Raw genomic sequence first — 24243 nt, forward strand, 5'->3', positions numbered from 1 at the left:
GTGCTATGGAAATAAAAGCACAAGTATACTCAGGGGTCAGCAAACGTTCTTGCAAAGGGCCGGATAGTAAATGTTTTCGGCTTTGCGGGCCATTTGGTCTCTATCATAACTACTCAATTCTGCCAATGTGTTATAGCTGGAAAGCAACCATAGATTCTACATGAACCAATGAGCATAGCTGTGTTCCAGTAAAACTTTATTTATAAGAACAGGCAGAGGGCCAGATTTGGACTACGGGCCACAGTTTGCAGATCCTGAATCTAGGTACGTCTACCTATGTCAGGATCATAACAGAAACAACCTAAATGTCTATCCACAGGGGACTGGTTGAATCATTTATAATAAACCCACACTGTGGAAATTAGAATGACTATTAAAAAGGATGGGTTGGATCCTGTGTGTTGACCTGTAAAGACCATTCATGGTAGATTATTTTTCAAATATTTTATTGCGAAAATGTAAAAATACACAGACTATTTAAAGTTTATAGCTAACACCTGAATGCCCACCATGAGATTCTACCATTAATATTTTACTACACTTATTTTTTATCATATGTCCATCCATCTGTCCATGATAGATTCTTAGGTGAGAAAATGAGGTGTAAAATGTACAATATGACTTCCATTTTAGTAAAAGAAAGAAAAGATCAGAAAAGACTGCACTACGTGTATTTGTGTTTGTAAAGTCTAGAAAAAAGTATCAGATGAGGTGCCTGAACTCTTTTTTTTTTAATTGAAGTATAGTTGATTTACAATGTAGTGTTAGTATCAGGTGTACAACATAGTGAATTAGTTATATAGATATGGATATTCTTTTTCAGATTCTTTTCTACAATATCATAGGTTTTTACAAGATACTGAATATAGTTCCCTGTGCTATACAGTAGGCCTTTATTGTTTATCTGTTTCATACATAGTAGTATGTATATGTTAATTCCAAACTCCTAATTTATCCCACCCCCCCTACCCCCGCCACCCTTTCCCCTTGGGTAACCATAAATATGTTTTCTCTGTCTGTGAGTCTGTTTCTGTTTTGTAAATAAGTTTATTTGTATCATTTTTTTTAGATTCCACATGTAAGTGATATCATATATTTGTCTCTCTCTGACTTACTTCACTTAGTATGATAATCTCTAGGTCCATCCATGTTGCTGCAAATGGCATTATTTCATTCTTTTTAATGACTGAGTAGTATTCCATTGTGTATACATCTTTTTTATCCATTCCTCTGTGGGTGGACGCTTAGGTTGCCTCCATGTCTTGGCTGTTGTAAATAGTGCCACTGTGAACAACTGGGGTGCATGTGTCTTTTCAACTCAGAGTTTTCATCTTTTCCAGATATATGCCCAGAAGTGGGATTGCTGGATCATATGGTAATTCTATTTTTTAGTTTTTTAAGGAACCTCCATACTGTTTCCCATAGTGGCTGCACCAGTTTACATTCCCACCAACAGAGTAGTAGGGTTTCCTTTTCTCCACACCCTCTCCAGCATTTACTATTTGTAGACTTTTTGATGATGGCCATTCTGACCAGTGTGAGGCAATACCTCACTGTAGTTTTGATTTGCATTCCTCTAATAATTCAGGATGTTGAGCGTCTTTTCACGTGCCTGTTGGCCATCTGTATGTCTTCTTTGGAGAAATGTCTGTTTAGGTCCTCCACCCATTTTTTGGTTGGGTCATTTGGGGTTTTTTTTTGATATTGAACTGTATGAGCTCTTTGTTTATTTTGGAAATTAAGCCCTTGTTGGTTGCAGGAGATGCCTGAACCCTGATGCTGATTACCTGAGGGCAAGGGTTGCAAGGGAATTAGTTATGAAAATTTGAAAGCCCTAATAAGAAATTTAAAAAACGCTTCTTTAGTAAGAATGAACAGTCTAGTCCAGCCCCTGACATCCCAATAAAGAGACCCTGAGGGCTTCCCTGGGGGCACCAGGTGGTAAGAATCCACCTGCCAATGCAGGGGACACGGGTTGGAGCCCTGGGCCGGGAAGATCCCACATGCTGCAGAGCACCTAAGCCTGTGCGCCACAACTACTGAGCCTGCGCTCTAGAGCCCACAAGCCACAACTCCTGAGCCCGTGAGCCACAACTACTGAAGCCCGTGTGCCACAACTACCGAGGTCCGTGGTCCGCAACAAGAGAAGCCACTGCAATGAGAAGTCCGCGCACTGCAACGAAGAGTAGCCCCCGCTCGCCGCAACCAGAGAAAGCCCGCGCGCAGCAACGAAGACCCAACGCAGCCAAAACCAAATGAATAAATTTATTCAAAAAAAAAAAAAGAGACCCTGAGTCAGAACCAGGGCTCAAGCTGCAGGGAGGTGGGCCCATTCCCTGAGCTTGCCCGGTGCGTGGGCAAGTGTGTGCACACTCGGGAATAACCAGGCCCCTGCGTGTCCTTGTGTGTGTATACATACTTAACTCGCCCCCAGACCCACATACACAGCATGCATATATGCTGGCGCCCGCTGCTGTCTGCCCAGGCTGCTGTGTCACTCCACAGCCGCCCCTGCCCAGGAGCAGGTGTGTCAGTGTGATACCCCTTGAGTCCTTCATCACCCCCGGCAGGCAGCCCCTCCTGAGGGCTGCCCCAGGCGCCTGGAGGAAGTGCAGCACGGCCCTCCTCCTGGTTCCTACTTACTCACGCGGACACCTCTGTCCCCCAGGTTCTAATCAGTACCCCTCCCCCAACCTCAGGCCCCACTTGCATGCAGCCTCTTCCAGAAGGATCTACGGCCACCTCCTCATTATGACGTTCTTTCATTCAACAAACATTTATGGGAGCCTACTCCAGGCTAGGCACCAAGACACCCAGGAGCACAGCCTGGCCCCTTACCTCCAGAAACTCCCACGTTTATGGGGAGACAGGTGCAGTCGTGGTGGCTGCAGGGCACAGAGGCAGGCACCAGGGCCATCGGGCAGGGGGTCATCCTGGAGGAGGCAATACCAGGGTCAAGCTGCGGAAAGGTCAGCATGTGTCCTGTGGGGTGAGTGGTGGCTTCGGTCAGGGAGGACGTGGTAAGAAGGGAAGACCGGAGTGCTGGAGTTGGGGGACATGGGTCAGGAGGGTGTCCCTTCCCACTTGTGCAGGGCAGCTCATTGGCCCACAGCCAAGGGCCCCCAGGAAGGGAGTCTTCTCCCACCCCCCGCCCCAGGAGGAGGAGTTGGGAGGGGTTCCATTCCCACATCGCCCAACTCTGGCCCTTCTGCCCAGTGAGCAGGAGTGGGGGTGGGCATTGATGGTAATCTCCCTCCTCCCGGTCCCCCCGGTCCTCCTCCTAGTCTCCCTTTCAGTGAGTGCCTGGCGTATTGTTCCGCCTTTGTAAAGAGGCAGATCAAGTGACAAAGCAGGGTGGGTGGGCAGGCAGCCCAAGAGGCCTCTTCTCTCCCAGGCAGCATCTGTATGGGGGAGGGGCTGTTCTACACCCCCCACCTCTGGCTTCCAGCAGCAGCTGTTGTCATGGTGACAAGCCTGGCATCCCATGGCTCCTGGGGCATCCTCCCCACTGTGGCTGTGGAGGAAGGGCCCCCAGACTCCTCTCGACCCTGGTTGGGGGTGGGGGCACAAAAAAACCTGGCTCCCTGGACAGTCCTAGCAGGGGGAAGCCTCCAGCCTTCTGTGCCTCCCAATCTGGCTGCCTGCACAGGGGCAGCTCCAGAGCCCTCGCCTCCTACAGACACTGTGATGTGGTGGGCTCAGGCCATGCACCTCTGTCATCCATGCGTCTCTGCCTCCTTGGGGCAAGATACAGAGAGAAATAAAATGTCCCCAGGGTCTTTGAGCAGCTGCTGGCATTGGGGCAGAGGGAGGAGATGGTTGGAAGGCTAACAGTACATGAGTGTATAAGTGGGGGAGAGTGTGTGGGCAAGGACTCTGGGCCCACAGAGCAGAGCCTCCAGCCCCGTCCCGCAGAGCTGGGGGGCTACCCCTAAGAGGATGGTGTGCCCAACACAGCAGAAGAGAAGGGCCTTCTGGGCTGGGGAGATTGGAGGCATGACATGGCATGGGTTTCCAAGGAGTTGGTCGTGGCAGGAAAGGAAGAGGCGGATGGGGGCTATGCCTGGAAGGGCTTCTGCTGCCCTTCATGCATCCCCAGGAGCATGACCTTCACCCTGGGCAATGGGAAGCTGCCACTGGCATTTCGGGAACCTCTTTGACCAGGTGGTCGAAGCCAGGTCATTTTTTCAAAGTTACCCTATTTCTGTGCTACCTATTTGGGAAGCTCAGGAGCTTGCCGCTGCACCTCTCACGGCTCAGGTGGGCCGAGTTTGTATTTCTTGCAGGGCACAGGGCTGGCTGCATCTCCATGGAGTCCCAATCTCTCGGGTCCTCTTGGAGAGCAAGAGGCTGGGTTCCTCTCCCTTCCCTGCTCCAGCACAGCTCTAAGAGGAAGTGAGCACTAATTAGAGCTGCTGCCCCGACTCCTTGCTGTGCCTCCACTACATGCCAGGCTCTACAGCAGGGCAGTGTTGGCCGAGCAGGGCCAGCTGGGCAGGTGCCCTTGCTCTGGTGGTGACAGGCAGCCTCATGCAGTAGAAGAGCCTGAATGCCATCCCTGACCCTTGTGAGCTGTGTAATCCCAGGCAAATATCTCGGGTTTTCTTTTTTTTTTAACTTTATTTATTTTATTTATTTATTTTTGGCTGCACTGGGTCTTTGTTGCTGCGTGCGGGCTTTCTCTAGTTGTGGCAAGCGGGGGCTACTCTTCGTTGTGGTGCGCGGGCTTCTCATTGCGGTGGCTTCTCTTGTTGCAGAGCACGGGCTTAGTTGCTCCGCAGCATGTGGGATCTTCCCAGACCAGGGCTCGAACCCGTGTCCCCTGCATTGCAGGCGGATTCTTAACCACTGTGCCACCAAGGAAGCCCCTCGAGTTTTCTGAGCCTCAATTTCTCATCTGTAAAATGGGCACAGAATTCCTTGCAGGGCTGTTATGAGAGTTTAAAAAGTCACTGTGTAGGGCTTCTCTGGTGGCGCCGTGGTTAAGAATACGCCTGCCAGTGCATAGGACAAGGGTTCGAGCCCTGGTCCGGGAAGATCCCACATGCCGCGGAGCAACTAAGCCCGTGCGCCACAAGTACTGAGCCTGTGCTCCAGAGCCCGCAAGCCACAACTACTGAAGCCTGCGCGCCTAGAGCCTGTGCTCTGCAACAAGAGAAGCCACCGCAATGAGAAGCCCGCGCACCGCAACGAAGCGTAGCCCCCGCTCACCGCAACTAGAGAAAGCCCGCGCAGTAACAGACCCAACTCAGCCAAAAAAAAAAAAAAAAAAAAAAAGTCATTGTGTAAAATGCCTGGCCCAGGGCCCATTTGGCTCACCGTGGGTCCTTGACCAGTTTCCTAGGCCCCCTGCAGTGCAGGTCACTCCCTCAGTCCTTCATCTGCTTGGCATCCCTGAGCAGCTGCTAGGGCTGGACCTACGCCGAGCGCTCACGCGGAAGCTGAGTCTGAGTCTTCCAGGTACCTCTAGGCCAAGGGGGTAAGGGCAGACGGGGGTGGGCCATGGAGGAGGGAGGCAGTGTCTCAGGGAGCTTCAGACCAGAGCAGGGCCCTTTAGGTGGCCTGCTGGATGGCACTCGGGTTTCACCCACAAACCCGGGAACCATGGTGGGAACCTGGCTGGGCAGAGGCAGGAGGGCTGAGGGGCTTTGGGGCTCCAGGCGGCCCCGGGCAACCCCAGCCTCTCAGAAACACCTTCCCAACCTGAGGGTGGACGAGTGGGGTGGTGTCGGCAGCTCAGGGGTCGCAGTCTCAGACTGCGGTCACCGGTTATTGTCACCGGTCACCACGAGGCCGAGTCATATCCCTAGGACTGCCTTGATTCGTTCCATCTGTACAAAGGGAAGGACAGTCCTCCCCGCTCCCCACGGTTTCGCTGCTGCCCGTGGAAGCAGAGTGAGTAAGCTGGTTATCTTCCTGACAGCTATCTGGCTTAGGTGAGGAGGCTGTGAGGTGAACTAAAATATTTCACGGGTGCCACTGTACGCGGTCCCCTGCTCTGCTGTCTGGGGGGCCTGGCGGGGGCGGGAAGGGGGAGGTGGACGTGGTTCAGGCAGTGAGCGGCAGGCTTTCTGGGCCGAGAGGAATTCCCAGGGGAAAACCTGTACCAAGGGAGCGCAGAGGACAGGAGGGGAGGGGGCAGAGGGAGGCGGGGTCCTCCAGCTCTGTGCGAAGCAGTTTTCAAGCGGTCCCGAGGCATCAAGGGACACCCTAGACAGCAGAACCTCCCGCGGATAGGGTGACACCTCCCCCGAGGCCCACCTGGGAAGGGGAGAAGGTACCATTCCTGGACTGCGGAGAGAGACAGTGAGGTCAAGTGCGCAGTGTGACGGGTAAGTAGCACGTGAGCAACAAATGAATTGTTCATTTCTACAGGATTATCTGCCGGTTTTACAGAAAAGGAAACAGAGCGAAGAGCCCAAAGCCACATACAACTAGTGAAGAGGCAGAGGCTGCACTTGAACTGTCCCAGAGTACACGGTCGAGGCGTCCCACGCGTAAAAGCCTTAGAAATCGTCCCGCCTGGGGTAAAAAGAGGTGACGCGGTACGGTGGCAGGGAAATCCTCCGGCTGACTGTCTTGTCGCGGGGAGAGGTTGGGCAGCAACCCACTCAGAAAGGGAAGAACCGAGTGTGAGCGGGCAGATGAGGTCGCTTGTACACCCCGCCCCGCCAGACCGCGGCCGGGTTGGTGCCTCCCCGCGCAGCTGCGAGACGCGGCGCCTTTAAAGCCCGGCTGGGGGCGTGCCCGGCGCGCTGAGGGCACGCCTCTGGGCGCGTCCGCCCGGCGCCCCGCCCCGAGGTTTGTAGCCGCGGCCCCGGGAGGCGGGGCACGCTCTGGCTCGGCGGCCGTTCGAGTGGCGGCGGTTCGGCGGCTCGGCGTCTCCTTTCCCTCCGGCGGCTTCCCCGCGCTCTGCCCAGGGTACCCGGCCGCGCCCTGACACACTCGGCCAGCTCGGCTATGGCCCGCGCCCCGCGACGTGGCGGGCGGGCACGGGGGCGCCGGACGGCGCGGCCAGAGTGAGGCGAGGCCGCCCTCCCGCCCTCGGCCGGGGCCGCCCGGGATGGCCGTGCCGCCGCTCCGCCGGGCGCTGCTGCTGTGGCAGCTGCTGGCGGCGGGCGGCGCGGCGCTGGAGATCGGCCGCTTCGACCCGGAGCGCGGACGCGGGCCGGCGCCGTGCCAGGCGGTGGAGATCCCCATGTGCCGCGGCATCGGCTACAACCTGACCCGCATGCCCAACCTGCTGGGCCACACGTCGCAGGGCGAGGCGGCCGCCGAGCTGGCCGAGTTCGCGCCTCTCGTGCAGTACGGCTGCCACAGCCACCTGCGCTTCTTCCTGTGCTCGCTCTACGCGCCCATGTGCACCGACCAGGTCTCGACGCCCATCCCCGCCTGCCGGCCCATGTGCGAGCAGGCGCGCCTGCGCTGCGCGCCCATCATGGAGCAGTTCAACTTCGGCTGGCCGGACTCGCTGGACTGCGCCCGGCTGCCCACGCGCAACGACCCGCACGCGCTCTGCATGGAGGCGCCCGAGAACGCCACGGCCGGCCCCGCCGAGCCCCACAAGGGCCTGGGCATGCTGCCCGTGGCGCCGCGGCCCGCGCGGCCCCCCGGCGACGCCGTCCTAGGCGCCGCCGGCGGCACCTGCGAGAACCCCGAGAAGTTCCAGTACGTGGAGAAGAGCCGCTCGTGCGCGCCGCGCTGCGGGCCGGGCGTCGAGGTGTTCTGGTCGCGGCGCGACAAGGACTTCGCGCTCGTCTGGATGGCCGTGTGGTCGGCGCTGTGCTTCTTCTCCACCGCCTTCACCGTGCTCACCTTCTTGCTGGAACCTCACCGCTTCCAGTACCCGGAGCGCCCCATCATCTTCCTTTCCATGTGCTACAACGTCTACTCGCTAGCCTTCCTCATCCGGGCTGTGGCTGGGGCCCAGAGTGTGGCTTGCGACCAGGAGGCAGGTGCGCTCTACGTGATCCAGGAGGGGCTGGAGAACACGGGCTGCACCCTCGTCTTCCTGCTGCTCTACTACTTTGGCATGGCCAGCTCGCTGTGGTGGGTGGTGCTGACCCTCACCTGGTTCCTGGCGGCCGGCAAGAAGTGGGGCCACGAGGCCATCGAGGCCCACGGAAGCTACTTCCACATGGCGGCCTGGGGGCTGCCGGCTCTCAAGACCATCGTTATCCTGACTCTGCGCAAGGTGGCAGGGGATGAGCTGACCGGGCTCTGTTACGTGGCCAGCATGGATGCGGGGGCACTCACGGGCTTCGTGCTGGTACCCCTCTCCTGCTACCTGGTGCTGGGCACGAGCTTCCTCCTGACCGGCTTTGTGGCCCTCTTCCACATCCGCAAGATCATGAAGACAGGGGGCACCAACACGGAGAAGCTGGAGAAGCTCATGGTCAAGATTGGGGTCTTCTCCATCCTCTACACTGTGCCCGCCACCTGCGTCATTGTGTGCTACGTCTATGAACGCCTCAACATGGACTTCTGGCGCTTGCGGGCCACAGAGCAGCCCTGCTCGGCAGCCACCACGCCCGGCGGCTGGAGGGACTGCTCGCTGCAAGGGGGCTCAGTGCCCACCGTGGCTGTCTTTATGCTCAAAATCTTCATGTCGCTGGTGGTGGGCATCACCAGCGGCGTCTGGGTGTGGAGCTCTAAGACTTTCCAGACCTGGCAGAGCCTGTGCCACCGCAAGATGGCAGCTGGCCGGGCGCGGGCAAAGACCTGCCGGGCCCCCGGGGGCTATGGCCGTGGCACCCACTGCCACTATAAGGCCCCCACCGTGGTCTTGCACATGACTAAGACGGATCCTTCTCTGGAGAACCCCACACACCTCTAGGGACACAGGCCTGCGTGGGGAGGCTGTTGCCCCCTCCTAGCCCCCCTCCGGAGGAGACAGCTGACTAGCAGCTGCCCAGCTGTCAAGATCAGGCAAGTGAGTGCGAGGGGCCGAGGACCAGGGCGGGGAGACTCTCGTTCAACCCTCACTTGTCAGGACCCAGTGAGGCTCACTCCCCTGTTGCCTAGTGCAAGGGGGTGGGCCTGGCTGAGTCCCCCGCAGGGCCCTGGGGGTGGGGGCATGTGGAGAGGAGGAGGGGTAGAAGGGGGTGTGGTCCAGCAGAGTTTATTTAATGATGTAATTTATTGTTGAGTTTCTCTGGAAGCTGTGACTAGAATAAACCCCCGTGTGGCACCGCTGAGTCTTCTCTGGACTGAAGAGGGAGAAGGTAGGAGGGTGAGGGCCCTGCAGGAGACTCCCATGTGAGCAGAGCTGGGGGTGGGTTCTGGGCTCATCCCCTGACCCCGTTTTCTGGCTCTCCATCAATGGGGAGGACATCCTGCTGTGAAACAGCTGTGTTTTGCAGGAGTCCCAGATTCTCCTCTTTGCTCCTTTTGGCCCTGGGTTCCTGCTTCCCAAAGTGAGACTGGGATGCCTGCTGGGATACTCAGGGAATCCCCTGGGATGACACTGTCCCCCTCTGGCCCAGGGGAGTCTAGCCTGTTTGGGGCCTGTGGGTAAGACTCTGCTTTCCTCATTTTGTATAAAAAAATGAGGGCATCAGCCTACCTCAGAGTTTTCCTCAGAGGCTCAGGATCTGTTCCCAGTCTTTCTGGCCCATCCTGCTGTCCCCTCCCTGGGGCCTGAGGGCCGAGGCCCAGCTGACTGTCCTCACTGCCTTTGAAGATTGCTGATGTGATGTGGCCACTTCACTCCTTGCGGCCCTAGTCAGGGCACCCTACCCTCTCGTCCCTCTGGGTGGAGATGGGGCTGGACTGTTATATGGGCATCTTGGTGGCAGACACAGGCATAGAGACAGCCCTTGAAGATAGTGGGGACTGGGTCCCTAGCTCCTAAAGGGCTGCGGAAAGGTTTGAGTTGTGAGCACAGCAGTGAGAAACGGGGCAGGTGCTGGGGCGTGCACATGGCTCCCCTGAGGCAGCTCCCACATTCGTGTGCCGGGATAGGAAAAGGTACTGCGCCTGTGTGCCGGGGAGGCCCTGGGGCTGCCGGGACCTGCGCCACCTCCGTGTGTGGCCATCCCAGAGACCCTGTCAGCGTGGAGTCAGACCTCAGCGTCCTATCTTAGCCTCTGCTTTGGCCTCTGTGACTCCAGCCAGGGGAGGGTCTTGGTTCCTGTCCCTGGGCGCATGACACGTTCAGCGTCACTGTCAGGAGGCCCCAGGGTCCAGCCCCACTGCCAGCCAAGGGGCGGCCCAAGGTCAACTGCCTCATATCACAGTAGGGCTGAGCCCCCAAACCCAGCACCTCTCCAGCCAGAGCCCTTTACCCTGCACCAACCACCAATCTCACAGGAACAAGAAAGAAACCAAATGGAGATCAAACAGGTGGCGTCAGCTCCCTCAGGAGGTGAGTGGGGAGAGAGCTGTCCCTCACAAGGAACAGTACTGACCCCTAAGGGAATTTCGCAGCCCTCACCCCTCTGCAGCTGGCAGGTGGAATGCGCCCCCCACCCCCCCAATCTAAATCCTTCCCTTCTCATAGACACAGGCTAAGTCCTCATGCCTTCTCTGACCAGTGAAACCAAGTGACCCTAACATGTGGCAACTCGCCGGGGGAGGGTCCCTGACTGAGAAACAGAATGAGCTTAATGAAGATGACAGGGACCCAGGGAGTGGGAGGGGGAGCGGCTGCACCGAGCCAGGCTTAACAGGCCAGGTTTGCGGGGAGCCGACCTGAAACTGCTGAGGGCCTGCACTAGGGCAGGGGCAGCCGGAGGCAAAGGAGAGGATTCTGGAAACGGGAGGAGAGAGGCAAGTGATGTGGAGGGGCCAAGGGTGGCGGGGAGGGTAGGCATCAGGGGCGGCACCAGTTCACCCAGGTCCTGCCAGTCAGTGGGCACCTGGCTGCGTCCCACTCAGCGGAAACAAGACTGGCTTCCAGGACAACTGGGATGGCGGGGTGGGGGGGGGCGTGCAATCAGGACAGGCCCCAAGGGGGCTCTGCTTTGAGGCTGAGATGGTTCACATAGGCCAGGACCTGGGAGGGAGGGAGGGTGGGCAGGCCTTGCCAGCTAAGGCTTCTCAGCGCTGGACAACATTATGGAAGAGTCCCAGACCCTAGAGGAAAAGGAGGAAGGAAACATTATTAAAGACCTTTTACAGAAGTCCTCCATCTGATCCTCCTCTCCCCGTTGTGCAGACAAGGGAAGTGTCTGAAGGGCTCAGTTGGCTCAAGTTCACACAGCCAGGGAGACTGTGGCCTCCAGAGCTTGTGACTTCACACCATGGAGTCCATCGGGGCATGGGGTGAGATGGACAGGGTGAGTGTTATAAAACCTAGGGCGGTTTTGTCCAGAGAAACCGGTCCCACAGTGGGACCTCCCCCCACCCCCAAAAAGGAGATTCCAAAACCCAATAGAAACACCTCAGAAGCCAACACCTGCCGGCCTGTGCGCTCTGTGCCCCCAGCCCCCGCCCCTTCCCTCAGGGGCCTAGTAGCCCAGCACAGGGCCCCTTAGAGCAGCACGTCTGTGCATGTGTCCACGCCAGCTGAGCCTGTCTGAGGGCCGAGCCTGTGCTTGTTCTTAAAGGAACTTCTGAGCCCTGACCTCAGTCAGTATCAGTTCCAGGGAAACAACTCAAAGTTCACTGGAGTCAGCAGGGGTGATCTTGACTGAGGTCAGATTGAGGAGAGACTGCCCCCCCCAGCAGGGGGCAGTCAGTAGCTGCCCTCACTCTCTGCTCATCCTACCCTGAAGGAGGAAGCTCCAGGACAGTCCCCGTGTGAAAAGGCCTGGGAGCCCTGGGCGGGGCGTAACAGAGGAGCAGCCTTCTCCCTTTACCTGGTCTAAGTGTCTCGCTCGGTACCCTGCGGAGGGGACCCTGGCTCTCGGGCAAGTGGGAGACCTGGTTCCCTAGTGGAAGCGGCACCGCCCCTGAGTAGCCGCTTTGGAATCAGTCACCAGCTGACTGCCACCCTTGACTGTGCCCCCTCCCCAGGGACAGGGTTTGAGGAGAAAGAAGAGTAGGCAGTTAGAGGGGTTGGTCTCTGTTGGTTACCAGCATTAGTAATCCAGACCCGTCCTCAGGAAAAAAGTTTTCTCGTCTCCATTTGCAGTAGTCAGCCCAAGTTAGGTTTCTTGTGATAGGGAGGAATGGGCTAGGATGGCTGAATAGGACCAGGATACAGAGCCTAGGTGAGGTGACAGGACCCCACAGGCGCTGGCCTGGTGTAGCCTAAGAAACCCACTCCAGGAATAGAACTTCACAGGTGTGGGTGGGCTGGGAGCCCCAAGTCCAACTGTGCCTGTGAGGAAAATGCCTGGAGGTTACATAGCTCCCTCCTCCAGAGCTTTGAGGGCTGGTCAAATTCAATTCGACCTTGGGGCAAACCATTTCCTCCCCTGCGGGACTGAAAATCCCCGAGTGCTTGGCGCAGGCCTGGCTCAAAGCCCACGCTCACCAAGGCCACAAAGGGAGTCAGTGGCAGAACCCGCACCCAGGACTTAGGTTTCTCCTCAGATTTCTTCCTATTTTACCTTATGCCATCCCTGGTGCAGCTGGTCAGGAACTGGCAGTTTCGCTTCTCAGTGAATGGGATCGTGCAGTGGCCCTACAAAATCCTGGAACTCCACAGGCAGGTTGCCAGCCAGCAGTGATCTACTCAAATTAGCCACTCTGACTTTATAAAAACTCCCAGCATAAAATATAAATGAAGGCATGAATAAAACAAGGTTGGCTATGTAGTAGAAATGTTGAAGCTGAGTAGGTGGGAATTTGTTCTATTTACACTCTTTTTGTGTATGTTTTATATTTTCTTTGAAAATGTCGAGTTTCCCCCAAAATTAAGTCCTGAAGGACTACACAAGTTCCCACAGCGAAGCCTTAAAAAATACTTTCTCCTAGTTCTTAGAAGTTTCAAATGGAATGGGGGGGAGGGGGGTGGGTGTTGAGACAAAGACAAGGCCAGGAGAGGCTTGAAGGTCACGGCTTCGATTACCCAGGGCACCAGAGCTCTCTCCTGGAAGCAAACAAATGCAGTAGATGGATCTGACCTGTGGTTAAAAAGACTAAGTCAGAGGAGGTCCTCTCCAGAAAAACAGGCTCCAAGAGTCCATGAGAAAACGGCGCTCGCTCCGGACTGCACCACCCTCCAAGAGCACAAAGAAAAATTCACCAGAATTGTTTCTTCTTTATAAACACAAGTACATAATGTTTATTTGAAATTCCAATTTATTACAAGTTTACCCTTTAACGGGGCCCTTCCTCCTTAAAGACAACTTGAAAAACAACAAAACTCAGGTGTCACTGAAGTGGGAACACAGAATTCTCACTGTTAACAAGAACAGACTGGCTCTAGGGTAAGAGGCAGGGCAGGTGTCCGCGGCTGGGATTGTGAAATTGTAACGTCAGTGCTAACTCCAAGCCTGGGGGAGCCAGGATGGTAAACCTATCCAGCAGCCCCTGGAGCAAACCCCAAGGAGGCAAGGAGGCCAGGGGACAGGATCACACCTTGAAGTTTCACTTTAAGAGGCTTTATTCTCAGGTTCTGTGAGCTGCAATCCCCTTGGTGGACTTCTTTTCCCTTACTTTAAATAGGTACAGAAGAGCTTAGGTGCTCCCATTTTTCCAAATTCAAAGCTGACAGAAAAGGAAATTAAACCCTGTTTTGCATTTTTATCAAAATCTGCCATAAAAGGGAAAGAAGACTACAAAGTTCTGCCTAAACATAGCTAGTAGTGCTAGACTCACTGTGGGAAGGGGCCGCGGAGCCCCTCCTCCTGCCCTCCGCCCCCCACCCCGGCACTGAGCACTGAGAGATTCAGGTTCTCGGGGAGCCTGAGTCTGAGGCCAGAACAGCACAGCAGGGGCACTGCACACAGAGGCGGCGGAAACAGCCATCAGGGCAGGCAGAGGGACTGTCCATGTCCAGGTCCCCACTGCTGGCCCTGATGAGCCCCAACCCAACTTCTCTAAAGGACAGACGATGGGCCAAGGGAGGAGACTGGGCAAAGTAAAGCAAACACGTTATCATATAAACTGTACTGTACATGTGCCAAAGCAAGATGACAGAAATATTTTTACAAGATGTTCTTTATACAATATCACTGCTGAAACAAGCAACTTTTAATAACTAGAAAAGTCAATTTAAAAAAAATTAAACATTTAAATTCTTCCTGCTTTTCTTCTGCTCCCCTAAGAGCTTGTCTGGTATGTGGGTGGGCTGGGCTCCAACACCCCTCTGGCCAGACCCATCAAAGTAAAGGTTATATGCATGGTTACAAGCAGGGCTCCAGTCTCTGAGTGAAGTGCCTTAGGGTTATTTTTCAGGGGGCGAGGTGGGGCGGGACTGGGGAGAGAGCTGTCACAAGGAAGGGGAGGGGTGCTCAGGAATGGCTACAGGACGTATCCCTTTACTCTGCCAAGATCAACTCAACAGACCACAACTGTTTCATGATGCTGGTGAACACAGAATTCTGTATGGCACTCACTGATACCATCACCTGAGAGGGAGGGAGGGAAAGACAGAGCACAGGCTTAAAGAAACAAGACTGTGTATAAATATAGATTAAAAAACCCAGTTGGCCTGATTACCCTTCATCCTTCTACGTAATTCAGTAATCCCTCCCCTGGAGACCAAAGGGCTTGGCACTGTTGTGGTGGCCAAAGTGGGAGGGACCTTAGGAAAGAAGAAAGAAAAGGAATTGGGTTCACAAGAAAAGCCATACCCTGGGACTCTTCCTGGAAACTCTCGGAAAGGGGGGTTAAGGCCATCTATCCCCACAGTATTTCTGGGCAAAGACCACCAACCCAGTATTAGGCTCTCCAAAGTGCTCTGCTTGATTAAGGCCCATGGAGAGTTTTGGAGACACGGCACAAGCTCGGATGACAGGCATTCCTGGGCTCCCCGTGACCTCCTCCCTTCCACGTTCTTCTCCAGCTTCTTCTCTCGCCTCCCTCCCCCCTCCCTCGCTCTCTCCCTCAATTCCCCCAACCTCAGCTCCCTTACCAGGGCCCCTGCCTCTCTACTTCTTCTGTCTTCGTCCCCTGGACTGTCCAACGGGCTCTGGCTCACTGTCCCCTTCATCTTCAGCAAGCCGGTCGGGAAACTTCTTACGTTTCCTACGGACATATGGGTGGCCAGGAAGATGTTTATGCAACAGAGCCATCAGACACTGTTCTGTCTTCACCATGCAGTTTAGAACATGGCTGCCTCGGCAGTTGTAAAGCTCAGCGTTGGTAAACACTTGCTTCATGTCAGTAAGAAACTCCTGCACAGAGCGGTAGCTCCCACAGGAACATTTGTTCTGCATTGTCTGGAAGTCCATAGGGTGGGTGATCACGTCATAGTAGTCCTCAGCCTCATCTCTGGTCACGGGCTCCCTGTGGAGAAGAACCAAGTGGGGAGATGAGCGCAGCACTGAATCCAATGGACAGAAACCTTGTTATCAAACCACCAGCCCCAGAAGGCCCACCCTGCTGAGACCAGCCCACTGGCAGGCAGAGCAACTGTGTTCGCTTGCACTCAGAGCGGGCTCTGCTAGTCTGGAAGCTCATTTCCCTGCCACTGAGATGTGTCCTCGGGGTTCAGCTGCAAGGTTGGCCCTACTCCCCTGTGCCTGCGGCCACGGAGCTCACCTGAAGGGCCAACTGAAGCGGTACTTCACAATCTTGTGGAGGATCTCTTCACACTTCTGCAATTCCAGGCTTTGCCTCCGGGAGCTCCGCTTGGTCTGAAGTACCTGGCGCCAAAGAAAGACGACATGTTATTACAGGTCTGAGAAAAGAAGAGTGGACAGGGCAGGAAACGCATATATCTGCTTAACACAGAAAAGAAAAAGGTCAATCACCTTCTTGGAGCAGAGGCGGTCAAAATCATCTGACTTGCATGCAGGGAGTGCTCTCAGCAGGGGGCACTAGCCCACCTGCCTCCTCCCTGGTGGACGGTGAGCAAAGCAGTGGAGGACATGCAGCAGTTGCTGTATTACAGCAGTCCTGCCAGGGGCCAGCTAGAGAGGGCCACTGTCACCAGGACGCTAGCCCTCTGAGAGCAGATGGACCTGGGATTACGGTCACACTGCGGATGAGTTTAAACAAGCAACTGCAGAAAGCCAGGTGGGTTATGGGGACCACCCACAGCCAATTTTGTGGGGGTGGGGTGTCAGAGGGAAGAAAAGCAAGAGGTACAATTCCTTTCCTGGGCTCTCCCCTGCAGGCCTGCAGCAGCTAAGTGGCTAAAGAGAAAGGGGCGTGCCTCCCTTCCCGGTGGCAGGAACAGGCCCTGACTCACAGCAGTAGGGGCACAGAGTTGAAGGGGTTAGGGCCAGGCACACAGGAAGTGCCTGCAATGCCCTTTGAGCACCCTAACGGCTTGCTTTATGCCTCCAGCCCACCTCCAACTCCAATTTAATCTGTCAAAAGAAGCAAATTTTCAAGAGCCTCTTTCTGTTCTTTAAACTTCAAGTGAAACCTAAAGTAAAACCACTAAAATTACATTGGATGAGGAGAGGGGAGGGTAATGTCCCTCCCATGACAATTGTCGGCAAAAGACCCAAGAGTAAGCGAGGCTCCAACATTGCTGACATTCCCACAACGGAGACCCAGCCCCTCTGAGCCATGGGAGACACATGGATACTATTTTAAAATCCTTAACAAGTCGCAGGCTGCCTGTTAACTAGAGGAGATGTTTGCAGGCTGCAGCAGGGGAATGCCGGGCATAGCTGTTCCCGGAGGGCCTGCTCCTGCATTTGCCTACAGGCCCATCCATCTGCCTCATCAGTCTCCAAAGTCAGGGAGGAGGGAGCAGAGGGGAGGCTCCCACCTGTTGCCTGCCGAATTCCTAATGCTGGAGAGGGGGATACGAGACAGAAACGCTAGAGGGCAGATGATAAATAATTCTTACCAGCTCATCAACCTCAGCCTCGTCTACAGGTGGCGCCTTCGGCCGAGACCTCCTGGTAGGATGCGGCTTCTTACCTGGTCGTCGGCCTGGCCTTGCTGCAGGGGGGATGACACCCTGCTTGCCCCGGACAGTCTTTCGAGGTCTCACTGAAATAAAAAATATACATTCAGAGCAGACCTGAGGATGAAGGGAGCATGCCCATGGAAGGGGTGATACTCTGGACAAGCAAAGCAATGGCTTCCTTTGGTTAGGAGGTGCTCTTGCTATCCGTCTCCTGCCGACCTCACAGGACACTTTAAGGGCAGCAGTAGCAGATGGAAGAATGGATACTTCTCAGCAACTGCCAAAGACCTTTTAAGAGTCTCTTCAGAAGGCCAGTAGTTCCTTTAGTATGTCTACTCTGTCCCCACCCTGTTCAGTTACTCTCAGGAATGAGGGCCTGGAAGGAATCAACTGTAAACTGACTCACTCAGGAGAAAAAGCCACTTGCTGATGGGTCTGCCTGGGAATTCCTTCAGCCCAAGCTCAGCCTGAGAATGCACGTATTTACATGTAAGATGGAATCTGAGTGTGGAACAGATCCTGTTTCATAATTCCCAGAGTTATCCTATACTCACCACCACAGTCTTTTCAGAGAAAAGCTGATACTTATGTGAAGTACTTATGTGAAGTCTGCCTCATTAAATACAGTTTAAGGCTAGCCCAGTCCTGCTTTCTGCGATTTCTAAAAACCATAGACAGTAGGCCCGGCCACTTCCACAAGAGCCCTGCCCGGGATCCCCCAAGAGAGAATAAAAACTACAAACGCACCCGAAGCTGCCTGTTTCTCAGGTTTACAACAGGCGCTCAATGTCAGACAAACCAACATTTCTCAATACATCTTCAGGAAACAACGCTCCATCAGGATTAGCTCAAGGCTGCTCCACTAAGCAAATTTTCCCCTGGAAAATGGGGAGGGGCAATTTGGACAGAGATAGGGGTAATGATACAGAGAATCAATAAACAATGTTTTATATTCTACTTCCAGACTATGATGACCCCTCACTGACTATTTTAGGTTCTCTAAGTTGTAAGACTAGGTGAGGAAGAGAGGGTAAGGAGCTGATGCCAAGGATGAGATGATGGATGCAGGGAACAGCCACCGGCCCAGGGCCTCGAGTTGCACTAGGGAACCACATTGTTGGTGGCCTACAAGGCAGAGTAGACAAGAAGCTCTGAAGTTCCAAACACTTCCTGGATCCTTTTGGTAGACAAGGCCCTAGAAACCTGGAGAGGGAACAATTCCCTGGAAAGAGAGGAATAACTTGAAAGTGGAAAGCAACCATTACTTGGAAAATAAACAAAATCAGTCCATTGCTATATTTAGAATCTGTTCCCAGACAACCATGCATCCAAATCACGACTCTGGCAGTACTCCGTGGTCTCTCTGTAATGCAGGGTTAATGGACTACTTGTCTCCTTACCCAGATACCTGAAAAATCATGCCTTGGGAACAAACAAAAGGAGCCCTAGAGGAATGAGAGAAGTGTAGGTGTCCCAAATTAAAACCCTGCAGGATCGGGGAAGACGGCAGCAGGGGTGCAAGCCCAAAGCCCTCAGGTTTTGACAGCACCAGTACAGTAAGGACCAGGAGTGCCACACATCCTCTCGCTCCTTACACCAAGTACGACTGTCCAGGGAGTTATGATCTTGGGAACCGTACCTCTCTTGAAAAGCTCATCAAAATCTTGTGTTTGTATTAACCTACAAAGAAGGGTATATTTTGCAAAAAGGAAGCCTGTTAAAAGGCTCGACTGCAGGACTTAAGGTTTAACAAAAATGACACAACTCTCAAAGCCTCAAGAAAAAAGAATATGAGAGACTGAGTCAACAAGGTGAGCTTACGTGATGAGGCCTTTTCCCCCTACTGATATCTAGAGAGAAACAGATCTGAACCTTCCTAACAACTATGCCTAAACCATGGAAAAAAGTCTTCCCTTTTCAACTAGCAAATCTACAGCCCTGCACACTACAGGGAAGAGAAGAACCACTGTAACCACAGAAAAAAACAACTTCTTTAAAAGCCACACTGCACCAGAGGCCAAAAGAACTGCAAGAGGCAGCAATGGGCCTAGACCCTCTTTACCCCATCCTCACACTGAGGGGCTCAGAACCAGCAGACCCGTCATAAACAGACCTGGGGGCTTGAATTCCATGAAATCTTGGACCAAGTGGATCTGCCATAGTTTGATGTTCTGAGACCAAGCCACCCAACCTCTTACTAGGAAGGTAGTTAACTGGCATCTTGAAAACCCATTTAAAACATGGCAGCAGTCGCCCCTCCACCACAACTTGTGAAAAAAAGAAGACGGCATGATGGCCTTGTTGGGTTATCTACCGCCAACCCAGTCTTTCCAACTCAGCTTACAAGACTGTGAGGTTAACCATGAAAGCAAACTGAACGCTTACGTCGCAAACCAGCCACCTCGTAATCTTCCTCCTCCTCCTCCTCCTCCTCTTCTTCCTCTTCATTGCTCTCATCATCTTCGCTGTCCTCAGAGGCAGACTCTTCCGTATAATTCCTGTGGGGAGAAAGACACTCGTAGAGAACACGGATCTAGGCCAAAGGGGTCCTAAGAGAGGTAAAGTCCCACATAAATTGCGGCAACTTTTCCCTCTTCACAGACTAGACAGATTTCATGCTAAGGGGAGGGAACCTGAATCTAGGCCAGGACACAGGAAGCAGAATGAAAACCTAAGCTTTAACAGAGTGTCTCCTCTATCAGGCCCCAAACCCTCTGGCTACGATACTAATGGCAGCAAAAAACAAGACCAAAATGCAACCCCACCCCTCAACATGCAAAACAAAACTCTGTTCCTTCTGTCTCACAAAAACAGCCAGATAATGTAACATTTCAGGTATGAAAAGTTGTCCCCAGTGCTGGGGTGGGCTGAAAGGATAAACAGCCCAGACAGGTGTTACTCCACCTTGATGGCCCCCTTCCAGGAGCTCAAACAGCTTGCAGATGACCATAACATCAAAGCACTGGTAATCCCAGCTCAGAACAGCTGGTCCAAAGCCTCACCATTTCAGAGCAGCAGCCTCATCTCTCTAAGTGTAGCTGGAATGGAGTGAGAAATAACCGAGTAATGCTGTTAGGCAGGGTCAGGATCAAACAGCTCTGACCTTTCAAAGAGACACCAAGCCAGACTGCTACAAGCTGCTCTTCTACAACCTCAAATTTCAACGTGGAAAACGTTATTAACTTTAGCAAACATTAGGCATCTCCTCTTTACAAGGCCCTATGTTTGGCCTTACCGGGATGAGGATGAAGAACAAAGCACCACCTCTACTCTCAGGGCAGAAACATTCTCATAGGAAGACAGCTGTGGATAAAACTGACCAAAAAGGCAAGATGCATCAAAAAACAACTTTGGACATGGAAAGCTGAACTGGAACACAGAGGAGGAACAATTAATCCTAAGGATGTAAGGATGCTTCCAAAAAGCAGTGAAATTTTAGGTAGGCCATGGTCAGTTTAGCCAGGTGGGAGTTCTGGGGACAGGGAATATTCCCAGCTGGGAGGAAAGCACAAGAGGCAAGGATGCACAATGAAGAGCCTGTAACAAGCACACAAATATGGGAACAAGGGCTCATAAAAACATCAGCTAGTATTATATAATAAGAGTCTCAAAAGTTAGGCTAGGGAGTTTGGACTTTATTCTAGAGGCAAGGGGAAGATCGAAGTTTTTGAACACGACAGTGACATAAGCAAATCTTTGTCTTAAGTAAACCATTCTGGTATCACCACAAAAGCTGGATGGATAAGAGGGAGGAAGATATGAGGTAGAGTTGAGAAGCCACTGAAGGAGCCCAGATGAGAGATGGAGAGGGCCAAATGACAGCAGGGACCATGGGGAATAGACATCTGGATACTGACTCATTAAGACATCTAGACACTGAATTGTTAACATCTGGCAAGTTGAATGAATATGGAGACGGGGGAGAGGAAGACACCAAGTTGACACCAAAATTCTAATCATGTTAAGGAAGGAAGAGTAGGTACAGGTAAGGAAGATAATGAGTTTCAGGATTTTTAGCAGTCATCAGAAGTCATCACAAACTAAGAAGTGGGCAAAAGACAAAGGATATGTTATTTGAGAAGAACGTATGACCAAGAAGACATAAAACACGGCTGGTAATGAAAACAAGAAATGTCGACAATTAAGCTAAAATTAAATCAGAGCCCTTTGAGCCCCCACTGTAATACCTTAAATGATGGGGCTCTGCACACAAAAGATGAACTTAAAGCTCCTCAGCATCATTCAGTTTGAATAACCGAAGCTCAAGTATAACAGCTATTTATTAATTTGTTTTTAAAAGAAGAAATTCTCACCTGCCACGGGAGTTGCGCCTGGCAGTGGCAGGCTGGCAGGCTGGGCACTGCCATTCACCATCTGGTACTTCATAGAGGGCCGGCCTCAGACAAAACAGGTGGAAGGCTTTATTACACTCGTCACACAAGATCAGCTTGTCATCCTCACCTGCAAGGAGATAAACTTGTACAGCACTGCAGGGAGTGTGGCAGTAGTCAGTGAGCTGTAAGGAAGAGCTGCTCAGCCTCAATTAACCCAATGGAAGAACAAACATTCTAGTACACTGCTAACCCATTTAAAAAAACGCAGTCATCTTCTGAAAAGAAATGCAGCATTAAACTAGACTATAGGTAATTTAGGGTTCAGGTCTTCTAACTTATATCCCAAAATCTACTCTGGGCTGGGAGACGACAGTTAACATTTACTAGGAGATAGCAAAAAATCAAGCAGTAGCAGGAGATTTTTGCTGCCCCTCTCCCACTAAGAAACGAATCTCCCATGACGTATTACATTTTCTGCCCTTCCTCCTCCTCCCCGACCACACAAATGCTTCTCAACTCATATCTGATATGGTTCTCCTAAACCATTCGGTTTCCCTACATTTGAAAATACACCAAACCAATTTAAATGATAACTTCCCCTCTCCAACCTTCATTCTACATCAGTTTTTAGAGCAACTGAATGATTTTACATAGGTCTTTTCATCCTTGTAAAGTAAATCACAAAACAGCTTTAGCCACTGAGAAGTCAACCACTGGGGGGCTTTTAGCCATCTAGTTCCTTTTACACATAATGGGGCTCTAAAAGTTCTCAGCATTAAACAGTCCAAATGCTTCACTCTGTAGGATTCCATGCCAGAAGGTCCAAACCCAACTATTCTTCACGACGTTCAAATACTGCCCTCTACTGGTAACACCCACCTTACTTCATGGATGACTAAAATTCAGAAATAAGAGAGATTTAAAATTTTAGTTAAAACTAATTTGTTCCCTATAGAAAATCTAAGGATTGGTGAGATCAACTGCTCTTATTTTATACTCAAAACTGAGGCACAAAGGGCCTGCTGTGATTTGCGAGCGCGTGACTTTAAAGACTAGCATTTCATGGGCTTTCAGGAGAAGGTAAAATGTGGACCACCGCCACCACATTTAAAAGTTGTGCACACAGAATCCTTGAGGGAAAGAAGATCTTGGAAATGGAAGTCCTAGTGCCTAATACACTCAGATAAGCAACTCTGATTTAAATATACCTTTCTTTCGACAAACTTTGCATCTAGCATTTTCTGCTGACATATCCCATTTGATACAGGCATCAAGCATCCCAAGTAGAACATGCATTCTGGAAAAAGTCTGAGCTTCACGGATTGCTGTCTTCCATTTTTCCAGAGCAGATGCGACCTAAACAGAGACCAAACCAGGCCAGCATTACTACAATGACTTCAAAGACATGAAATGTGGATTTTTCACATAATCCTGACAGTATACACTGAGAAAGGACTACAACCAGGTAAAGATACAAGAGCATCCTGATACATTCACCTCCTGGAGCTCCTCTGGTCTAACCCATTTATCTTACAGAAGAAACCAAGGCTCGGAAGGGTGGAAAAAAGTTGCCAGAGGTCACACAAAGAATTCAAGGAGGGGGAAATGACTAGAAACAGGTCTCTTCTAGTGAAATCCACTTAAAGATTCAGTATCATTTAAAAGCAGGAACACTTGTACTGTGTAAATAATGCTAGTATGTAACAATGTCATGTAGCTTGGTCAGTAAGATTATCAGTTTCTGCACTAATATGTACCATAATCCCAGATTATAGGGCCTAGAAATAGTAAATAGTATCTATAAAGCCTTCTATAATCCTTAAAAGCATTAAGTACTGATATGAAATATTCTCTTGACTTTATCACCAACTTCTAACTTAAGTGAAATTTGTAAAGTCCCAGGGGTTGGCCTGATTTCATTCTGGGCAGTTACTCTCAGCATAATCCACACTGCCTCCACTCATCATCAGAAAATGCAAATTAATTTAGAATTAGCAAAGTAAAAGAGGATGGAGAAAAATGTAATTAGGAATTTTCAACCCTCCCTCTATAAAATATACATTCTGAGGAGGAACAAAAGTGCCATTTTAGGATAATTCATTTATTTGTATTGCTGTTTTATTAATTAAAAGGTGATTTGGGGGGACATTTTCAAAGCACTAAAAAAGCCTAAACAATTAGGTGAGCATCCATGTAAACAAATGCCATTACAGGGGACATCATTCTCAGACAGTCAGAAAATACAACAAGAGCTGGACAAGATAAAGCTTCGGCAGTATACCAGAAGCTGAGAGACTAGGTTATCTCACTCATCTATCTTGTGGAGGTCATACTGCTTAACTCATTCATGACTGAACTAAAGTTAGCCATGCTGGCTACTTTTATTATACAACCTGGCTAGCTCTAGCTAACTGACAACAGCACTGCTGGGTTTCACTGCCCTGTCCTAGGCAAAAAGCCTATTTTAAGTAATAGTCTTCGTCCTATAAGAAAGGCCCGCTATCCCTGGAAGGCCACAGGCTTTGAAACAGAGCTGCCAAGGGACAAAGACAGTTGAGCTACTTCTGAAGCTGTGGTGTGAGAGTTCAGGGAGGGGACCAAAGGCTGTCTTTTCTCTTTCCTATAGAAACAGAGAACCACTGAGAGCCTTGTGTGTATAAATTTATGAATAACAAGGATAAGTAACAGACACATTGAAAAAATCTATTTAAGAGGCTGCTAAAGTTCTAATGGAAACTGACTCATTCCTTACTCCAACCTGCAGTGCAGATATTTCAACATCTGCCTTTGAAATACAATTTCCTTCCTTCCCTTTTCAGAGCTCCTCAGTAGGCTGTAAGATCTACAATCACAGGTGCCTTGCAGGTCTTCTCCCCTAATGTAATGGAGAGCTGACATACGGTACCACAGATTCTCTTACTGTAATAATGCAGATCTCTTCATTCAATGGAATACATATTTAAGAATTTCAGGTTCAGTTCCTAA

General features: G+C 51.8%; 2 protein-coding genes across 2 annotated transcripts in view; one reads left to right on the forward strand and one right to left on the reverse strand.

Annotated features, from left to right (window-relative positions):
- The first annotated feature begins 6860 nt into the window (after nucleotides 1-6860).
- Nucleotides 6861-9099, forward strand: FZD9 (frizzled class receptor 9). Its single transcript, XM_082645003.1, has one exon. The coding sequence runs from the start codon at nucleotides 7064-7066 to the stop codon at nucleotides 8834-8836; it is 1773 nt and encodes a 590-aa protein (XP_082501129.1). The 5' UTR covers nucleotides 6861-7063; the 3' UTR covers nucleotides 8837-9099.
- A 4041-nt stretch (nucleotides 9100-13140) lies between these two features.
- The window catches only part of BAZ1B (bromodomain adjacent to zinc finger domain 1B), a 67734-nt gene continuing 56631 nt past the window's right edge, over nucleotides 13141-24243 (reverse strand). The window contains exons 14-20 of the mRNA XM_082600380.1: nucleotides 22467-22614; nucleotides 21238-21385; nucleotides 19310-19422; nucleotides 16862-17007; nucleotides 15598-15701; nucleotides 14969-15342; nucleotides 13141-14462 (exon numbers count right to left, since the gene is read on the reverse strand). Of these exons, the coding sequence (XP_082456506.1) occupies nucleotides 14985-15342; nucleotides 15598-15701; nucleotides 16862-17007; nucleotides 19310-19422; nucleotides 21238-21385; nucleotides 22467-22614 (1017 nt within the window). The 3' untranslated portion in view covers nucleotides 13141-14462; nucleotides 14969-14984. The remainder of the gene's footprint in view (nucleotides 14463-14968; nucleotides 15343-15597; nucleotides 15702-16861; nucleotides 17008-19309; nucleotides 19423-21237; nucleotides 21386-22466; nucleotides 22615-24243) is intronic.

Source organism: Mesoplodon mirus, assembly GCF_964341445.2.
Source record: "Mesoplodon mirus genome assembly, chromosome: 15".
Taxonomy (NCBI): domain Eukaryota; kingdom Metazoa; phylum Chordata; class Mammalia; order Artiodactyla; family Ziphiidae; genus Mesoplodon; species Mesoplodon mirus.